This window comes from Danio aesculapii, chromosome 1, assembly GCF_903798145.1.
Source record: "Danio aesculapii chromosome 1, fDanAes4.1, whole genome shotgun sequence".
Taxonomy (NCBI): Eukaryota; Metazoa; Chordata; class Actinopteri; order Cypriniformes; family Danionidae; genus Danio; species Danio aesculapii.
In genome coordinates this window covers 4,901,424-4,923,489 of record NC_079435.1, presented here as the reverse complement: position 1 = coordinate 4,923,489, position 22,066 = coordinate 4,901,424, and the positions used below count along the sequence as shown (strand labels likewise).

Below are 22,066 nucleotides of genomic sequence, written 5' to 3'. Positions count from 1 at the left end.
ACTTCCCCATCGTTATCCTTTTGTGCTCCGCTGTTGTAATAAACATCTTTCATCATATACTCACCTTGTTTGTCCGTCTGCTTCCCTAACACCAGCATTTCCAAAACGCTCCATTTTCGGCACTCTGGCGTAGTGTGGATGGATGGCGTAACCGTAGTACATCTTATGCGTTTTCAAACTAAAGCTGCGGTCACACTTGACTTTTCTTCCCATAGACTTCCATTCATATGCACGCGAATGCGTCAGACCGGAAACGCGGGGTCATGCGTGAAGTTTCGCAGGTTGCTGCGGTGCAAAGTTCAAGCTTGGTGAACTCTAACCTGCGAAATCGCATCACTTGGCTGCATGGGACCAATCGAGGATCAAAACAGGACCTCTCTGGACAGAAATTTAAAACATGGAGCGATCGCTGGCTTTTTAAAATGTCTAATAAGCTTGTTTAATCCCGCCCCTTTTCGCAGCGCAGCACGACAAAATTTCGCACACACAAAGCCCAGTGTGACCGTAGCTTCAAACGCACTAGTGTAAATGGGGCCTAAGTGTCATTAATCTGTGAACAGAGCAGTTCATGTGTGTGTCGTCTGTCATGTTACACTTCAGGTGTGAAAACAGAGTTCGAGCTTAAAAGAAGGAAGTGACACTAAGAGCTGCAAAGCTTCATCTGGTGATGCTCAGACACTCATTTAAAGTGTTTTACTCAGTTCTGTCTCCAAACTAATTGTGTTTTCACATTTTCTCTCTCAAACACTGAACAATAGTGAATTCTGCTGTTGGACATCTGTAAATAAGAGCAACTGCATGAGATGTTCTGGTGTTTTAAAGATGGTGTCAAACACACCCTGGAACAGGAAGACATATTTATAAAATGTGTGACCGCTTGAGCTGCTGAAGATCTTATTTGAGCGTCGACACTGAGACACTGCAGCACGGTGAGAGCATTTCAACACTAAAATAATTCTGTTCCGCTTCATGATGGTTTGATCATGTGTTTGCTTTACTAGTGTGTGTGGGTTTAATTAGTTGTGTGCTGCTGTGAAAACAGGGTGATTAGTGGTGAATGTGTGTGTTTGGTCTGGTCAGGATGTTGATTCTGTGTCTCTCACTCTTGATCACTAAAGCAGAGTCAGACGCCGATGTCAGATATTTTTTTCTGCAGTTAAAGGACGAGGAGACGCGGCATCCATTATGTTAGTGTCTGATTTAGGCCCGATCCCAATTGTATTTTTGTACCCCTACCCCTAAGGGCTTCAAAATGTACCCCTTAGAAATGGGACAGCACTACAGCACCTCAGATCTCAGGCTCATTGCGATCTCTTGCTTCATATGAGAGCAGACGATGGTGACTGCTGTTGTTATTCCAGTTGTGTTATTTATTGGTATTTTTCTTCAGGAAATCACTGAAGGCATATATTATGTTATCATAATGATATATTATGGCTATAGGATCATAACTATACTGTGCATTTACACAGTGGCCATATTCATCAATGTAAACACACCAAAAACAACACTAACATTATAGCAGAAACTGTAAAAAGCTCATTCCCAGCCACTAGACTTTACTGAGAGGGGATTCGAGTGTCTGAGTGTTGGGGGACTGCTGTACAGGAGTTCTGATTATGGATTACAGATCGCTAAATTTAGCGGTTTTTATTTTAGCAATTTTTTAAGCATGACGGTAAAACACGAACACGGTTATGAATATATTAAAACATGTCAAAATTCCTAATAATGACAAAAAAAATACTAATTTGTGGATCTCCTTACTTCCGGGTTCAGCTATCCTGCCGTTGTGGCTGGTGTATTCTAGGAAATTGTCTTACCCGTTGGTTTCGAGTGTGGTCCTGAAAAATCTTTGCTCGAAGGGCTATCTATCCCTTTCCCTTAGCCCTACACCTTCAAGCTAAAGAGAATTGGGACACCCCTACCCCTTCACGGGAATCAGAATCAGTTTTATTGCCAAGTGTGCTTCACACACACAAGGAATTTGTTTTGGCTACAGAAGCTTCCAGTGTACATAAAGTGACAACACAAAATAAATCTGAAAAAATAAAATAATAATGATGAACATTAAACAGATGCGGTTAGTCAAGAAACCTGGATGCTGAGTTGTATGTACAGATTGTTATAAATATACAGGTTATAAGATGCTGTGTACAAGTGCGTATGAGAAAGTATTGCACATATTTATTGCACAGTAGGGGAATATTTAACTGTTCATAAGGTAGACAGCCTGAGGAAAGAAACTTTTCCTGTGTCTGGCTGTTTTTGTGCTTGGTGCTCTGAAGCGCCGACCAGACGGTAACAGTTCGAACAGGTAGTGTGCTGGGTGTGAGGCGTCCAGAGTGATTTTGCGAGCCCTTTTACTCACTCTGGAAGAGAACACGCAAAATGATGCTTGTATTTGCAGCAGCTCCACATCCACAACTTCACGCATTGATTTAAATTAGGCTTTACAGTCTCCTTTACTTCCACTGTATTTGTTCAGCGGAGGGAACTGAACCAACCCCGTTACATCAGACACAGCGACATTCCAAGATGGCTGCGCCCTTGGTCTAAAATCTATAGTAAAACACGCCGTTTTCTGCTAAATGGTTACATTAATCGAGTTTGTTTAATATATTATCATTAAAGTGGAATCCAATGTACAAAATAAGGTAAACTTGACTGAGTGCTTCATTTCCCCTTTAATAACTAGAGAAGTGAATAAACTCTGCTGATGACGTGTCGTCACTGACCTGTTTGCTGTGGTGTTTAGTTTTATATACTGAGTGAAAAACAAAAATAACACTTGATTTTTTATTTCACCTCAAAAACCTTGGAGAAAGACACCCAAAACAGATTTATGCAACTCATTCATTCATGTTCCTTCAGTTTAGTCCCTTATTTATCAGGGGTCTCCACAGTGGAATGAACCACCAACTATTCCAGCATGTTTTTTTACGCAGCGGATGCCCTTCCAGCCACAACCCAGTACTGGGAAACACCCGTAGACTCTCACACACACACACTAGTACACTTTAGCCAATTTTGTTTACCCGATTCCCCTATAGCACATGTGTTCGGACTGTGGGGGAAACTGGAGCACCCAGAGAAAACCCACGCCAACAGGGGTAGAACATGCAGACTCCACACAGAATCAAACTAATACTCGAACCAGTGACCTTCTTGCTATTAGACGACAGCACTACCCACTGAGCCATCGTGTCGATTTCTGCAAATCTCACAGTGACTGTATGAGAGTTGACAGCCCTGTCTAAATTACTAAAATGGTGTTCATTTGCATAAATAATTTTGCTCAATGTTTCAGTGAAAATGCAAACCCTGGTCACCAAAGGGCAAACTTCTGATAAAACACTCTCTTGTGTGGTGACAACTTGTCATTGTTGTTCAGTGTGCAGCTGTTGTGTAGAGATGATGCTCATACTGTCATATTTGTCATTTGTAGGATTGCAGAAGTCACTATGTTGAGGTCTTTCAGAGCATCTCTTCCTCTGATCTTAGTGGTCATGACTGCGGGTGAGTTTTCCGTCACTACAGACAAACTTTAACACTCTTGAAAAGCTGGTAGAGATCTTCACAATCTGTGTCTCAGAAACAAACAGCAGTGTTTTACTGACAGACAATAAAAATGAGCGTCTCCATTCCTCATGTCTGTGTTTCAGGGTCTGATGGTCAGCAGGGTTGGGGAGTGAATTACAGCCCTTCATATGTTTGTGCATTAAAGGGATCAACAGTGGAAATATCCTGTACTGTAAAATATCCTCATGATCATCAGCTCAGATCAGTCTACTGGACCAAACATGCTGTAACTGATGGAGAACCACCAGACCTGTGTTCAGACCCTGATAAAACAGAAAGAGTTCAGTGTGTCAGTGAAGATAAAGACACTTCCAGCATCACTTTGACTGCAGTAACAGAAGCTGATAAACACATCTACTACTGCAGATTCACTACTGATGATAGAGGTGGAAAATGGACGGGGATTCCTGGAGTTCAGCTGGACGTCACAGGTAGAAGTAAAACTCTCAATAACGCAAACACACACAGCACTTCATCATGTTATTTTGGCCTGTTATTTCTGAAGTGTTGATTTCCAGTGAAAGTGAAAGCAGATGCAATGTTTGGCCTGATTCAGCTGCTTTGGATAAACACATTTTCCAAAAACAGAAATCCAAATGCCTCATTTGTTTGTTGTTTGAAATGGTACTTTCCTTTTATCTGTACTGTTGGTTTTTAATTGAGTAGTCAGCTTTTTAGTCAGTGAAAGTCAGGAAAAGTTGGAGAATCTGACATGCGGCCTAGAGTGGGAGCCCTGAGTACTTTACAATTACAAATTCACTGTTTGACCCAAATAAACATTTTCACATGAGAATCTGAACAAGAAACACATTTACCCCTTTTGATCTGACCAACTGAGGGAGTTTATTTATTTTTATATAAAAATATATATTGTGCTATGTAACACTGTGGTAAAACTATACGGCCATGATTCACTTTTCTCATTTGCTTTTAACACTATCGGTTGTGTTTAGGGAATGGTGTGGGTCAGCTGATCGCAAGTCATATGTCATATTGATATATATGCATGACAAGCCGCGGCATCTCACGAATGCGCACAAGAAAGAAGTGTAAATGGCATCTACAGATGTCACTACTTCAGCTTGTTCCCCTTGCCGCCGTTCTTACCGCAGCGATAGAGGTAGTTGGTGCGCCAGCAGCTTTTAACCACTGGGTGGCGCTTTATCCACAGATTTTCAGCTTTAGATAGAAGGTTCCGGATGTGTACCTCATGTGATGTGATGTGTTCAATTTAAATATAATTTTATTTATTTGTTTTAGTTTTCTTAGTAATAAACATGTTTTTACACTATATTATATGTTTTAGAAAGGATACACACAGAGAAGTATAGCCCTTGGCTGCAAAAAGCAAATATAAGAATCAAGTTCTTCAGCTTTTCTAGTGCCCGATTCATTTGCGTTGGGGTGAAAAGAATGTTTTGATTTCTTTGACCATTATGGCGATGTTATTACCTCAAATCTTAAACATGTGCATATATGAAATTATATGATATATATGATTTTCATAATATGAAAATCGCGGCACAGCACACACTACAAAATAATATTAAGGTCATCGAGCTGATGGACCACATCACCTGATTGCAGTAAAACGTAGCTCTGAGCATGAATTTCCAAAAAGCCTGTGGTAATTTTTCATGTTTAAGCCAAATATTTGCTAAGATTTAGAAACTGTTATAAAAACACACGTCTGGACCGAGCTGCTCCACCAGAGAGAGTCTTTAGCAATCAGTGATTGGCGTCTGTACTAGAAGGCCGGGTTTTGTTTGCTAGAGCATCCATATTGAATCTTTTGGTTTTGACTCTGGGTGAATCTCCAGTCTCTGATGATTGTTGTTTTGATCTTTCCGGATTACAATCCGCCATTTACTCCAGCTGCTGTGATAAAAAGCTGTAAATGATCCTCCACCTGCAGCTCCTCATGTGTGTTATAGCAGAGACTCCTCTTCTGTATGGATGTGATGCAGTGGTGCAAAGACAAACTCACAAATTTATTTGAGATATTTTTTTAACCCCAAAAATTGTATTGACTGCAGATTTAAGACACTGTATTGACAGAATGTTATTGTAATTTCTCTGTCAGACCTGCAGGTGGAGACACAGCAGACTGCTGTAGAGGGAGATTCAGTCACTCTGAGCTGTAAAAGCAGCTGCTCTCTGCCTGAAGAAACTACATTCATCTGGTACAGAAACACAGAGAGATTAACTGGAGAAACACTGAATAATCAGCTTCATCTGCAGTCAGTCAGTCGCTCTGATGCTGGAGACTATAGATGTGCTGCAGGAGGAAGAACAGGAGAACTTTTGAAATCTCCACCTGTTTATCTTAATGTAGAATGTGAGTATAAACTGACTGATTAATATTAGTTAAATATAAAATAAAAGTATTATAGACACATTTACATTAATTAACTATTTAATTTAGTTCATATTTGTTAGAGTTTGTGATTTATTGATGTTATATTAAGTCAAATTAATTAAACCCTCCTTATGAATCTTGTGTTGAATTGATGCTGTCTTTATTTGCTTTTAACAAGTTCAGATTTTATCTTTCTGATTTCAGGATGTATGCAGAGGCGCAAAAAGGGTGTATGCAGTATATGCGTCGCATAGGGGCGCTTCACATGGGGGGCGCCATTGTGCCAAAACGATTTTCGAAATTATCCTTATTAAAAGTTTCAAATAACAAAAATAAATAAATATGTTTTGTTAATGTTTTATTTTGCATTTTATGCGAGTATAATATTGTATTTTATTAAATAAAAAATTATACCATGAGTTGCATACGTTGGCACACACGTTTTAATTCAAAATCATTTAACACAATAACATGCAGTCACACAGCCAAGTTTAAAGTGCTCATGTTGACGTAACTGTTTAGATTTTTTACATTTTTATCAAAATAAACTGTCAAATCATACATACAGTCCAATTTGAACTTGAACCCGCATACCCCTCAGTAAATGTGTAGTTGCGCCCCTGGATGTATGTAGTAATACTGTCTAGTATAAAAAGTATCTAGTGATCATTTGATTTGTACTTGTGATTTTAAAATGGATTTTATCAATACATCTTTTTTCAGATCCTCCAAAGAGCGTCTCAGTGTCCGCCAGTGGATCTGCTGTAATAGTGTCTGGAGATTCAGTGACTCTGAGCTGCAGCAGCGACTCAAACCCTCCTGCTGTCAAATATATCTGGTTTAAGGAGACTCAAAGCTCAGCTGTTGGATCTGGACAGAGTTTTAGTGCACTAGATAGTGGACAATACTCCTGTGAGGCTGAGAATAAATACGGCTCTCAGAGATCAGAGTCTGTTTCAGTCACTGAAGGTATTTTCTAGAAACAGACACTCTTTCAGTTTCTTCTGTCTCTGCTGTCAAATGATCTTCATCATCGTCTTGTTTCAGGGGTTCAGAGATCTGCTCTGCACACACTTACTGGGGTTATGGCGGGATGTGGAGGATTGATCTTCATCATCTTCATCATCATTATTGTGTTCATATGGTGAGTAGAGTTTGTCTGCACACAATCTTAGTCAATTTACTGACAGAAAAATCTCAAATATAACACAAATGGACTCTGTTTCAGACATGTTAATAGTTTTCTCTGTTTTCAGTGTGAAGAGGAGGAGAGCAGCTGGAAGTGAAGCTGTGAAGCAAAAGCAGGTGAGAAACACACTCCTCCATCTACAGCTGCAGTTCAACATGCTTGTGTGCTTACACTCAATTATAAATACAGATGTGTGTGTGTGATGCAGTATAAGTGCAGAAATGTTTCTCTATAGAGTGCTGACTCGACTGATGATACGTACACAGCTCTGGATCCAGCGTCCAGAAGATCTGCTGACGTTTACAGCACAATCCCAGTCAGTAAATGTCTGCAACTCTTTCACAGTCAGATTGATCAGATCCAGATAAACACAGGCTGATGTGTTCATGTGTTTCTCTTACAGTCTGTCGGCTCCAGAGCTCCTGATGATGAGACCTTCACGGCTCTTGAGCTTCAGTCCAGATCTTCTGAATATGAGACTCTACATGTAGCAGGAGCTTCAGCAGATCCACATTAAACTCTCCTCGCTGTATTACTGCTCATATACAGGCAAATACTGAAGCTCCTCAGAAACTGATCATCATTTGAGCTCATCAACATCTGACTGCTCATAAACACATATTAGACTTCATTCACACAGTAGGATTCTTCTGCATATGCAAACACAGTTTAGGATAAAAACAGATATTGAGATATTAATATTTCAGATATTAAGGCAAGCAATTTCAGTATTTTTCTCATTATTTGTAATTATTGTCTGCTTCACTTGCAAATTCAAAGATTTGATTTATACTTTCTAAGCATTTTAACTGCTATGAAGTGTTTTCATCTTAATGCAATCTGTAACTGTTACTATTAAAGTGCTGTGTTGACAAATTGTTACTGTATTTGTTTAAATTGTATAATATCTGATTAATATTAAACATTTCTCTGGTACCTTCTGTGTATTTAATGATCACAGTCAGTGTTGCCAGATGTTGCTGACTGTTTCCAGCCCATAACGTGTTGAAAAATCGGGGAGGGAGATCACAAGCGTTTCTACATTATTCTAAGCATATGTATGCGAAGAACGGGGGCTATGGCATCTCTTTGGGAGATCAAAACAGGTGTATGAGGGCAGACCAGGGCTGGCGGGTACGCCGTTGCAAAACCGCCCAAATTTTCACTACCCGCCTATGTAAATTTTTACCCACAAAAATAAATTTAAAACCGTCCAATTGGGCGGGAAACCTCCCAATCTGGCAACACTGATCACAGTAACTGTATTTCATGTGTGTTCTCAGAGTGCCCTCTAGTGGCCAAACATTTATCGGTTTCATAAAATCTGATAAAAGGCCAGAAGTGAATATTTACAGTACTGAAATTGATTTATACTCTATCAACTATAATAAATATTGTTTAATATTAATAGTTAATAAATTAATTTAAATTTGCTATTTTCCTTACACAATATGATAAAATATGGCCAATCAAACGAGTTTTAACGACTGCAGATGATTAAACACCAATCAGATTACCGTCTGTGACTCCTAGCTCCGCCCACCGTAATGGTAAATTAGATTTCTCTTCAAAACAATCTCCAGAGAAACAGTGAAGCTGCAGCTGCTTAAAGCGAGATAAGTGACTAAAATGTGTTTATTAATGTAAAATATACTAATAGCATATTCAGAGAAGTGGACAAGTAGAGTTGCCAGTTTAATTCCAGAGTTTTACAGATGTTTCTGAGTGACAGGCCTGTGTTTCTGTGTTCTGCCCTCGACTGGAGCTGTAATTACAAGACAATGCCCTCGTTTGACTGACATTTGAAATAATGCACCTTATAATGGGTAGTGAAAATCTTTTTCCGTAAGAATACAATAAATCTGTGTTGAATATGAATGTGGTTCATGTGCAATTGTCGTCTGTCATGTTAACATTTTATGTGTGAAAACGGAGTATGTGTGGAAAAAAGCGGAAGTGAATCTGCTATGACGATTGCGTCAGCCCCAACTTCAGACACGCCCTCTGTCAAGCATTGATGCTGAAGCCCCTTGTGAATAGGGCACGAGAGCTGCAAAGCTTCATTTGGTGATGCTCAGACACTCATTTAAAGTGTTTTACACAGTTCTGTCTCCAAACTAATTGTGTTTTCACATTTTCTCTCTCAAACACTGAACAATAGTGAATTCTGCTGTTTGACACCTGTAGATGAGAGCGACTGCATGAGATGTTCTGGTGCTTTTGAGCTGCTGAAGATTTATTTTGAGCGTCGACACTGAGACACCGCAGCACGGTAAGAGCATTTCATCATTAAAACATTACAATTATTCTGTTGAGCTTCGACTGATATTTGTAAAAAATGCATCTGCTATTTGATTTGATGAGTTAAAAGAAGCTCAATATACTAGCAAAATAAATTTCTGAGTTTCTTTGGATTTTCCTTTCTGTTATATTCCAGTTTGGAGTTAAAGTTTGTTGTGAGTCTGAAAAGGAGATTTCTCCACTCCAGTATTTCCATTCAATTTTATTTACTCATCTAATTTAATTTGTTTTTTGTTTTGTTTAATTGTTACCTTCTCTCCAAACCCCTAGAAAAGCAGTAGATTGTAACTGTTATAAATACAAATGTTGTGTTGTGTGTGTGATGTACTGGAATGACAGGAGTCAGTCATAATTATATGATCTTTTACTGAGCGCCATGGACAAAAGGCAGAAGCATACCTAAGGCTTGTTCAGAACACACTCACTTAACTTCCCACTTCTTTTTTTGGTGGTACTCCTCAGTTCCTCCAACCTCCAGTCCTCTTAAAGGGCACATATTTTACCCCTTTTTCAAGATTTAATATAAGTATTTTGAGTCTCCAGAATGTGTCTGTAAAGTTTCAGCTCAAACCACTCATCAGATTATTCATTAGACCTTTCAGGATACTGGATTTTTCTGCTTTGAACACACTGTAGCTGTTTCTGTGGCCCGTGCCTTTAATGTTAGTTCTCCCTGAACACCGTTCCCATGTGCCTGTCAGAGTACCTCAGTCTCTGCCTCGGCTGCGTCAGATAAACAGCACAGGGACAGACATGAAGGAAGCAGATCTCACATAATGTTTGTGAGAAATGCTACAGTAAGAACTTTACAATGATTATTTGATGTATTTGTTGTGAAGTTAATATGTGTTCTTTCTATGAGCCACACACAATGTCGTTACAAAGTTCATGCACACACAGTGCGTGCGTTTAACTTTGCACGTGCACAAGCGCAAAACCCCTCCCGGCCCCCTCCCCCTAATAAATATGGTAATGACTCCACTTTGGCAACAACCAAACGAAAAAGCAATGGTAAAAGCAAGAAATAAGAGAAACTTCACAGAATGTGAATTGGAGGTGCTCCTATCGGAGGTAGAGCAGAGAAAAACTGTGTTATTTGCAAGTTTGTCCTCCGGAATTAATAACAAAAGAAAAAAATTGAGTGGGAGAGTTAGGTGATGCGGTTAACGCAGTGGGGTCTGAACATCGCACTGTGAGTGAATTAAAAAAGAAATGGTCCGATGTAAAGGTGTAAAATGTTGTAGCGTCTATTTAGGTTAAATGCAAATAGCACACCTCGTTGGAATGAGCTAGTTGAGGGATTCCCGCCCATCACTGTTTGGTTGACAGAGACAACAAAACTAAAGAGAGTGGCAAACAGCAGCGTGAGTGGCATAACTCGTAAAGCGTATGGCAACATGTTTTGACATGAACCCGGTTCGAGTTCAGCGTCTGATGAACTTCTTTTTTTCCCCCACTACATATCAGATTTTGCCTACTCTTCATCACGAGAAAGACAAGTAGGAATCATTAATAAGTGTGTGTATTATGTTAAGCTCATTTAAGCATCACCTATTATTTGCACATTTATTGAATGGAAATGTTTCCGATTCACGTATGCAAATTCGTCTTCAGATGGCGCCTTTATAACAATGTACGTGCAGTCGATCACTCTGATTACATTGGGAAAACCGGCAATTGCTGCAAATTACGCTTTAATGTTTGGCTGGTCAACTGCATGGTATGGAAACCTTATCAACCTGCTAGACATGCGGATGATCCTGTGTCATACAGCTGCCATTGCACGGCTCAAAGATACTTTGTAGTGTGCAATTTAACACAATTGCCTCTAGTGGTCGCCAATGCAAATAAAATTAACACACACAAGAAATGCACATACGCCAGACATGAAGTTGGCATGGACCAACGCACATTCTCACGTTCATATCATCGTTAGTAAATCCAAACGTGAGCGTGAAATCTGGCGTACGCAAGGTTTTTGTGCGTATGCAGTGTTAATACATGAGGCCCCTGATCTTTTAATCCCAGTTGCTTTGTGCACATCATGTCTTGTTGATATGATTATACGTGTTATTATGGAGACACGTTCATACACAGCTGTCACTCAATTTAGTGGGCAGGGAAACCACACTCCTACTTCACATTACAGTCGGCCTTAAAATGGGAGGGATTTGGATCCTATTTTAACATCAGGAAATTTAAATAAAGAGACTTATCAAGTTTCTATCACTCCAATATGACTGTGGACACACTATACCTACACACAGCTCTGTCCAAACGGCTTACAAAAGATGATTTTCAGCATAGGTGCCTTCACCTAATATACACACACCTGAAAACAACAAGAGTTACTGCAAATGCTGATCTGTTCTAAAGCTCAGCTGACACGTACAATACAGGAGAGACAAGTTTGGTCCTGAAGAGTCTCAGTTCTGCAGAGTTTCTCTCAAACCCCAATCAAACACATCTGAACAAACCAGTCCAGCTTTAGGAGTTTCTCCAAAACTACAGGAAGACCAGCTTTATCAAAACTCTGCAGGACTGGAGACTAATGAGACGTGAGCCAAACTGAAGAATCAAAGGACACTTACAATACTTTATTTCCCCAGAGAATATTAGAAAGTTCTTTAATGCTGGTTTATGATCATGTGTTTGCTTTAATGTTGTGTGTGGTTTAATTATTTGTGTGATGCTGTGAAAATAGGGTGTTTCTACAGACAGTTCACACAATAGAGTTTGTGCTGCTGTGTAGAGATGATGCTCATACTGTCATATTTGTCATTTGTAGGATTGCAGAAGTCACTATGTTGAGGTCTTTCAGAGCATCTCTTCCTCTGATCTTACTGATCATGACTGCAGGTGAGTTTTCAGTCAATATAGACAAACTTTAACACTCTTGAAAAGCTGACTGAGCTCTTCACACTTTGTGTCTCAGAAACCGACAGCAGTGTTTTACTGACAGACAATAAAAATGAGCAAAAGTGAAAAGGTTTGTTTTGTACGTTGCTTCAAAACACCTGAAAATCCTCCATTTGTCTTGTCTGTGTTTCAGGGTCTGATGGTCAGCAGGATTGGGGAGTGAATTACAGCCCTTCATATGTTTGTGCATTAAAGGGATCAACAGTGAAAATATCCTGTCAGGTAAAATATCCTAACTATTGTAATTTAAGAAGAGTCTTCTGGACTAAATATACTGATGGAGAACCACCAGACCTGTGTTCAGTTCCTGTAAAAACAGGAAGAGTTCAGTGTGTGAGAGAATATAAAGACACTTCCAGAATCACTTTGACTGCAGTAACAGAAGCTGATAAACACATCTACTACTGCAGATTCACTACTGATGTTGAGGGTGGAAAATGGACGGGGACTCCTGGAGTTCAGCTGGACATTGCAGGTAGAACATTGCAGTGAACAACAGATAATTACAGTAACATACACATTTAAAAATGTTTCTCGGAGAATGGAGAAAAACATTTTTATTTCAAAATCTTGACCCTCATCTCTTGTTCTCCTTTGGGTTTGATGAAAATAGCAGTGCAGATACTCAGTGCAGATGAAAAACCTTTTTATAAATGAGAGTGTCAATGGAGGTATAGTTCAAATGCAGTTTTATTAGAAAATACCTTTGTGAAAACAGTCGAACACCAGCAAAACACAACATCCAAGGTAATTCAAAAAACAATCCAAGCAAAACAGGCAAAGGGTCGAGGCAAACAATCATTCAATACAGAAACAGTCCAAGATCAAAAACATGGACAGGTCAAAACAAGATAGACTGAGAATTGTAGCAAACGTTAAAGAAGATTGAGTAATGAATGTGTGTGAGAGTGGCGCTTATATGAGTGTGCAATGTCCTGCAGGGGACTGTAAAGTCAGGGTCACGTTCATCAGGTGTCTGTGTGAGTTATGAACACAAAGGATTGTGGGGGTTGTAGTTTGGTTCACTATTCACAAAACATTTGTCTGTTAAACTGAGAACTAACCAAATATCTTAGAGCCGTGTATTTCTTATATAACATTATTTAATTTTAATGACATTTTATCATTTAACATGGATTAATAAAGAGGATTATACAGCTTTAGAACAAAACCAGAGTGAATACCTGCAGACTTTTTGTTTTGTGTGAACTGTCACTTTAAGCTGATTGGGAAATTTTTGTTATTTAGACCTGCAGGTGGAGACACAGCGGATTGTTGTAGAGGGAGATTCAGTCAGTCTGAGCTGTAAAAGCAGCTGCTCTCTGCCTAAAAAAACTGCATTCATCTGGTACAGAAACACAGAGAGATTAACTGGAGAAACACTGAATAATCAGCTTCATCTGCAGTCAGTCAGTCGCTCTGATGCTGGAGACTATAGATGTGCTGCAGGAGGAAAAACAGGAGAAATTCTGAAATCTCCACCTGTTTATCTCAGAGTAGGATGTGAGTACCAAAACAGCATATGTATTAGTGAAATATTTTATGCATTTGTAAACGTACAATAATGCAGTGTGTTTTAGTGTGTCAAGATAAAGTATTCATGTACAGTGTGTTGTTTCTGAAAGCATCTTTGATTGTTTTCCTTCATGTCTGTGTTTCAGCAGTTGATGGTTGGCTGGATTGGGGAGTGAATTACAGCCCTTCATCTGTTTGTGCATTAAAGGGATCAACAGTGAAAATAAACTGTACTTCAACATATTCTGATGATTATAAGCTCACACCAGCCTTCTGGACTAAAACTACTGATGGAGAACCACCAGACCTGTGTTCAGACCCTGATAAAACAGGAAGAGTTCAGTGTGTTAGAGAAGACAACGACACTTGCAGTATCACTTTGACTGCAGTAACAGACGCTGATAAACACATCTACTACTGCAGATGTACAGATACACTGAATAAAAGATGGACTGTGGGTCCTGGAGTTTGGCTTTATATTGCAGGTAAAACAAATTTCAGGTAAACATCTCAGAAATAAATGACAAAGGCCTTTATTATTATTTGAATTCATTACATTATCCTTGAAGAAAGGGTTAAGGACTTGGTCAAAAATGGATGGTGATAGAAATTTGAACAACAGAAAACATCATGGTTTTATTTTGTAACTGTCTGAAGAGATTTACATGATTTAGTTTGTTCATTGTAATGTTGGGGTTAGGTTATAGTTTGGTTATGGTTCCATTTTTAAGAAGGGAGATCGGAGGGTATGTTCTATCTATAGGGGGATCAAACTCATTAGCCTCCCTAGAAAAGTCTATGCCAGGTACTGAAGAGGAGAATTCAGCCGATGGTTGAACCTCTGATACAGGAGGAACAATGTGTTTTTTGTCCAGGCCGTGGAACACTGGACCAGCTCTATAACCTCATCAGGGTGCCCAAGGGTTCATGGGAGTATGCCCAACCAGTCCACATGTGTTTTTTTATTTTTATTTTGAGAAGGCATTCGACCGTGGCATTCTGTGTGTGTAGTCTAGGAGTATGGGATTGGAGGCTCTCTGTTATGGGGTGTCCGCTCCCTATTTCAAAAGAGCAGACGTGTTTTTCCCATTGCCAGAAATAAGACAGACTTGTGTATCCCTTTGCCCTTCAGGGTTGCCCTTTATCACAGACTTTGTTCATTACTTTTATGGACAGAATTTCTAGGCACAGCCTAGGGCCGGAGGGGGTCGGGTTCAACGACCACAGGATTTCATCTCTGCTAACTGTAAATGATGTTGTTCTGTTGGCTTCATCAGACATGGACCTTCAGCATGCACTGGGACAGTTTGAACCAGAGTGTGAAGTGGCTGGGAGGTCCATGGCTCTCCACCAGAAAAAGGTGGCTTGCCATCTCCAGGTTGGAAGAATGCCCTTACCCCAGGTGGAGGAGTTCAAGTATCTTGGTGTTTTGTTCACAAGTAAGGGAAGCATGGAGGGTGAGATTGACAGTCTGATCACTGCAGTGGCAACAGCAATGCAATCCTTGTTTTGGTTTGTTGTGGTAAAGAAGGAGCTAAGGCGAAAGATGCTCGGTCAATGTACATTCCTACCCTCACTTATTGTTAGGGTTGGGTATCGTTTGGGGTTATTTCGATACTGGTGCTAAATCAATACTTTTAAAACGGTACCAGTGCCAAAACGGTGCCTGAACCGATACATTTGAGCCACAAAATTATGGTGGATGACTCTAGAAAAATCTTTTATTTGACAAAATCTTTAAAAAATAATAATTTTAATAGAACAATATAATTTAAGTTTAAAGTAAACATCAATTACATTACATTACATTAGCTTACTACTAACCTGTGGAAAGGCTGTCATCAAAATACTGAACTCCTGTTTTCCAGGGTTGGGGCTTGTAACTGTGTTTACATGGTTATCAGTAATCTACTGATTTGCCTTAATCTGAATAAGACAATAATATTCAAGGTGTTTACATGAGTTGCTTTTTTGAACGTTCCTTTCATGATCCTGTCTTACATGTTATAGTCAGTGGTGGTTCTAGACCAGAGAAACTGTAGGGTGAAATGTTATATATAACAAGTAAAATATTATGACTGTCACCATGGGTAGGATAAATAAAGTAGATATTAGAAATGAGTTAGTTTAACTAATATGTTTAAAAATGTGTTGTAAATAAATCATGTGTTGAAGACGAAAATCAAAAATGAACGAAGGCAAAACTAAACGAGTTAAATATGACTTACAGGAGCGTGACTGAAAACTACATTTGATCAATGTGTTACATCTGTTCTTTGGTACTTGCCAACTGTTTGTAAATTCAATACTGCATTTCCTAATGTAAAACTATGTACACTAGATTTCTGATTAATAATGGTCTCTGCATAGCCGAGGACTTCTGATATTAAAAGTGTTAAAATCGCTATTACCTGTGTCAATTTGGGCGTCAACCTCTGACTAATGCGGGGAACTAGGCTAATGCGCGCAACACCGTCACTGACAGAGAGAGCAAGCAGAGGGAACGAGTGCACGTGACACATAGAGCGCGCAGAGAGAGGCCTCAGTCATATCTCCGGACACAAAACTACATGTCCAAATTTAGGGGGGCCAAGCTTGTTGAGGCTGGGACTGGTGGAAGAGTGCTCTTTTAATGGAATTTGATAGCATATGTTAAATGGAAAGAAAAAAAACCTCCGCATTTCGCGACGCAGGTGTCTGTGGTCCTTTTAAGGTTATCAAAAATCACTGTTTACATGGTAGTCTAGACGCTAAATCAGAGTATTGTCTAAATCATATTAAATCGGAGCATTGGTTTCCATGTACGTATATTGAAAGTGCCAGATGATGTCAGGGACAGTGCATTGCTCTGCCTTTGAACCCTCAAATGTGTCATTAAGTTTGACGTGTCCCCCTTACACGCAGCTTTTGAAAAGCATCTGCTTCACGTTGCTGTGTCAGAAGCCCTGCTTGTAAAATATGCTTAGTTTAAGCAAATTTGATGAACGCGATCATGCGTGTTGATCTGAAGAGAGTCGCTGTACTGTGTGCGTCCGTTCCCTAAGCTACAATAACGCCTGACATCGCCTGTTTGTATTCCTCAAAGTTGTTTAGGATTAATGTTTTAAGATGGTGTGTACAACGTGTACGTATGTGTGCCTTTGATGCACCCCTTGATGCTTCTTACGTCTTTGTCGTAGCACACGTGGCACCGAAATTCATACGCTGATTTAATCTGGTACATACCGGTTACAAAGGTACTGGTGCTATAATGGCATCGGGTTTCGGTACCCAACCCTACTTACTGTCATGAACTTTGGATCATGACAGAAAGGAGTGGCTGAAATGAGTTTTCTTTGCAGGGTGGCAGGGTGCACCGTTAAAGGGCACATAGGTTACCCCTTTTTTCATATTTAATATGAGTCTTTTGTGTCCCCAGAATGTGTCTGTAAAGTTTCAGCTCAAAACACCCATCAGATTATTTATTATAGCTGTCTGAAGTGTCTATATCATAGCTGGAAGAAAGGTTTTGCTGTTTTTTTTGTACTGGCCCTTTAAGGCTAGTCCTCCCCGCCCACCGTTCCCACGTGCCTGTCAGCAATCGCCGCCCTCGGCTGCCTCAGGAAGCAGATCTCACGTAACGTGTGTGAGAAATACTACAGTAAGAACTTTAACAATCAGTATTTGATGCATTTTTTTTGTGGATTTGCAACAATGAGTCAGACACAATGTCATTACAAAGTTCAGGTACACACTCAGCGAGGACACAAACACATAGCGCAGACACATATATACACACACACACAAACGTAGCGCAGACATACACACAGTCCACTGCTGTATGGATATCTCTTATATTAATGTACAAAATAAACCTGATTTAACGTCCACAAACCGCGATTGAAGCGTCTTCCTTTATAATTGTTCTGACACGCGTTGATTATGTGCTGATTAGATGCATCTGAAGGGAATCGCTGTTATTTATTAAACACATGCTCTGTTTTAAACCATGTTAAACTTGTGAAACTCTTGATCACGTTTGATGATGATTGATGATCCTAGCGAACTGAACAGACCTTTTATTCCCGGCTGCTTTGCGCTCGTCCTCCCTTGATGATATGATTATACACGTGACTACCGGACATGTTAATGCGCACAGCTGTCAATCAATATTGGTGGGCGGGGGGAACGCTCTCCTAAGTAAAGTTGCGGTCGATCTGAAAACCGCTCCAATTGGTCCACCGTTTTTATGTTGTTAAATTTGGAAAAAAAAGGACTGGGTGTGTTTATTTCACCCCAATATAACAGTTTATACACCATACTTACACACATTTCTGTCTAAACGGCTTGAAAAGTAGATTTTTCACCATAGGTGCCCTTTAAAGTTAGGGTGAGGAGCTCTGTCACCCGGGAGGAGCTCAGAATAGAGCCCTCCAGAATTTGCTGCAGGGACTACTGTATGCCTCTCTGTTTGACTGGGGACGCCTCAGGATCCCCCCAGAGGAGCTGGAGGAGTGTCTGGGAGAGGGAAGTCTGGAGTTCTCCTGAGACTGCGGCCGCTGCAACCAGGCCCCGGATAAGTGGAAGAAAATGGATGCATGGATAGTAATGTTTTGATGATAATGTTGTAACTTTTCTGTCAGACCTGCAGGTGGAGACACAGCAGACTGTTGTAGAGGGAGATTCAGTGACTCTGAGCTGTAAAAGCAGCTGCTCTCTGCCCGAAGAAACAATAATCTATTGGACCAGAAATGATGTGAGATTTATTGAACGAAGACTGAATAATCAGCTTCACCTGCAGTCAGTCAGTCGCTCTGATGCTGGAGACTATAGATGTGCTGCAAGAGGAAAAGCAGGAGAAGAACTTCTGAAGTCTCCACCTGTTTATCTTAATGTTGAATGTGAGTATAAACTGACTATTATTAGTGGAAATTTAGTGGAAGAGGGATTTTAGATATGTTTAGATTTAATAATTCTTAATTCAGATTTGTTCAGACTGTATGACGTTTTTTATTGTTAGGATAAAAGACTTAATAATGTAATAATAATTTAACTTAAATCAGGGGTATCTGTGTTTTGAAACTCTTATGATTCAGTAAATCCATAAATTTGCTGCTGTTTTATGCACAAGTTCAGATTTTAATATTTCTGATTGATTCATTAAAGTTATAATGATCTAGTATAGAAAGTGTCTAGTTTCTTTTTTTTTTTTTTGTCTTAATCATTTGATGTGTATTTGTAATTTTCGAAATGGATTTTATCAATACATCTATTTTTTTTTTCAGATCCTCCAAAGAGCGTCTCAGTGTCCGTCAGTGGATCTGCTGTAATAGTGTCTGGAGATTCAGTGACTCTGAGCTGCAGCAGCGACTCAAACCCTCCTGCTGTCAAATATATCTGGTTAAAGGAGAATCAAAGCTCAGCTGTTGGATCTGGACAGAGTTTTAGTGCACTAGATAGTGGCCGATACTACTGTGAGGCTGAGAATAAATACGGCTCTCAGAGATCAGAGTCTGTTTCAGTCACTGAAGGTATTTTCTAGAAACAGACACTCTTTCAGTTTCTTCTGTCTCTGCTGTCAAATGATCTTCATCAACGTCTTGTTTCAGGAGTTCAGAGATCTGCTCTGCACACACTTACTGGGGTTGTGGCGGGATGTGGAGGATTGATCTTCATCATCATCATCATTATTGTGTTCATATGGTGAGTAAATGTTGAGCAGATCCTGCATTAAAATATTTCAAAAATGATCATGAATACAGAACTTACTGAACCTGAGGCATTATTAAAAATGAAATGTTATTAAATTACTTTACAAGACTTTCTAACAAAACTTTTTTTTTATCAGGAAGAAGAGGAGAGACGGTGGAGCTGAAGATACCAGACAAAATCAGGTGGGTTTGATAATACAGACCTGAATACACAAACTCCTCATGATATTAATATTATATGTAATTTGAAAATACAAGAGTTATAAAATCCTGCACTGTTGCTTGATAAGAATCTGTCATGAAGACGATATTAAAAGCAGAACTGATTATATTTCTGTGATATTTGATTTAACAGCAGCAGAATCCCATTGGCGGATCAGCAGAAACCGCTTCGACCAATGACAGTGCAGTGTATTCACTAGTATCAGCCAATCAGAATGAGGATCTTTATGCCAAAGTTAAAGCAAAGAAACCCAAACACTTCAGAAGAGCAGAAACAGGAGATGTGGAGGATCTTCAATACGCCAGTGTTCATTACTTCAGGAACAAAGACATGAAGACTGAAGAACATCAGAAGATGGAGATGCAGCGTCCGTCTGATGCCAACAGGTGACAAAACATTCATCTCAACCCCAATTAAACACGGAGACCCTTATAAAACATGTTCAGGGCTTAAAGCAATGCTTCACCCCAACATTAACATTTGCTGTTGATCTACTTTCCTTCAAGCCGTCCAGTGTGTGAGAAATGTGTTTCTTCAGTAGCACAGGCAATGCTAGTCAGTGGTTAGCATCTATCTGAGAGTCAGAAACTAGCGACCTCAGATGCTTTTACTTATTCAAGACCTCAGAGATTCATCAGGAGCCACGGTTATTAATGTAGCTTTGCTTGTGTGTGTTTTTGACTGTAAATGCTCTTGACTGAAGAATCACCAAGTGGTACATTTTCAGCTCAAATCTTCATTAATGTCCCACAAAAACAACAGATATATCTAGAATGTCTTGAGTGAGAGTAAATTAACAGCAGATCTTCATTTTTGGGTGAACTGTCCATTGCCAGCAGGCACAACCTAAATCTAACCTAATATTAATGTCTTTGTGTGCCTGCTGGGTTTAATCAGAGCTCTCCTGTTTGTGTTGTTGAGCTCATGGATTGTCAGCTGCTGGAGAGACTGTCTGAAACGCCACATTAATCTGTGCTCAACTCATTTCTCTGCAGGTCTAAGGATTTGATTTACAGCTCAGTCAAATAAACAACATTGGGTCAATGCCTGTTGATGATCATCAGAGACTGCTTGAGTTTCCCTGATTGTTTTTTTTACAGATTTTAATTTAAACTTTCTGATGTATTAACTTTTGAGTTGATTTTCAATATCACACACACACACACCTCTCTACAATGACGCAAATACCACTTAATTTTTTAACCATTAAACTTTAGCCGGTACCTTTATACATTATATGCAGATGCCTTGTTTTTATTTTATTGTCAAATGTATCAAACCGTAACATTTTCTAACATATAAATATAAGTTTTATCTTGCTTTTTCATATAGTTTTTGATTGTGACCTCATCATGACAGTTTACTAAATCGTACACAAGATTCTTAATTACTGTAATATTGTTTTGTAAAGCTATACCATATGTTACTTTTCTCTGAAAAAAGCATTTCAATAGTTACCATCTTCAGATCTGTTTAGTTTTTCCTTTAATTTAAATCACTAGAAAACTAAGCCAACAATTATAAGGTTCACAAAACAATATTAGGCTCATAAAGAGCATTTCCAGCATTATGGATGTGACATTTGCAGTAAAAACTCAATTCACATACAAAGTATATGTTAAAATTATATTGAATCTTCTGTTTATATTTTCCAGAACAACTGACCACAAAGTTAAGGGACCAGAAAAATATCAGTCTGTAAACATGTTTTGTACTTTAAATGAGGAAAATAAACATGTGAATGTGACCAAAAATAGTCTGGGAGTTTACAGGCTACAACATGATTCGTAGATATTCTGTGAATTAAACTGCACAACCCAAAAGAAACCATGATAATCAAAAGGATGAGTTGCTCTCTATAAAACAAAAATTATAGATTTAATATTTTTGCAAAATCCATTGGGGTCTCCCTGTGCAGGTGAACTGAATAAACTAAATTGTCTGTAGGTTATGTGTGTGTGAATGAGTTGTATGGATGTTTCCTAGTGATGGATTGCAGCTGGAAGGGCATCCACTGTATAAAACATATGCTGTATTGACCTTATTCTTTAATGCGGAAGTGTGCTTGTTTTTGCGATTGTTTTAGAACTTTCAATTCAGCTGCCTATGGGAGAAATGACTAGGAATAATAAACGTCAGAAAACGGTCAAACTACTTACTCTATAAACAAGTGTTTGCATGATAATACAGACAAAGTAGAATAATATAATACGAAAATATCAGTTTGCAACACCAAGCAGCAAAACAAGCTTTTTTTAACGTTTCAAAATGAATGTAAGTGAATGAGA

The 22,066-nt window shown here is 39.2% G+C and overlaps 1 protein-coding gene and 1 long non-coding RNA gene across 2 annotated transcripts in view; both read left to right on the top strand.

Moving 5' to 3' along the window:
• LOC130223372 (obscurin-like) overlaps window positions 1-20,856 on the top strand; it is a 50,569-nt gene extending 29,713 nt beyond the window's left edge. Inside the window, exons 13-24 of the mRNA XM_056456202.1 lie at window positions 3,449-3,519; window positions 5,666-5,920; window positions 6,665-6,910; window positions 6,989-7,085; window positions 7,198-7,246; window positions 7,534-7,617; window positions 18,496-18,745; window positions 19,130-19,375; window positions 19,454-19,533; window positions 19,697-19,738; window positions 19,911-20,164; window positions 20,774-20,856. Coding sequence (XP_056312177.1) covers window positions 3,449-3,519; window positions 5,666-5,920; window positions 6,665-6,910; window positions 6,989-7,085; window positions 7,198-7,246; window positions 7,534-7,617; window positions 18,496-18,745; window positions 19,130-19,375; window positions 19,454-19,533; window positions 19,697-19,738; window positions 19,911-20,164; window positions 20,774-20,807 — 1,708 coding nt within the window. The 3' untranslated portion in view covers window positions 20,808-20,856. The remainder of the gene's footprint in view (window positions 1-3,448; window positions 3,520-5,665; window positions 5,921-6,664; window positions 6,911-6,988; window positions 7,086-7,197; window positions 7,247-7,533; window positions 7,618-18,495; window positions 18,746-19,129; window positions 19,376-19,453; window positions 19,534-19,696; window positions 19,739-19,910; window positions 20,165-20,773) is intronic.
• On the top strand, window positions 854-3,951 carry LOC130223321 (uncharacterized). The gene is made up of 3 exons (XR_008836649.1): window positions 854-929; window positions 3,449-3,519; window positions 3,666-3,951. It is a non-coding gene; the product is annotated as an uncharacterized LOC130223321 (long non-coding RNA).
• Window positions 20,857-22,066: the final 1,210 nt, after the last annotated feature.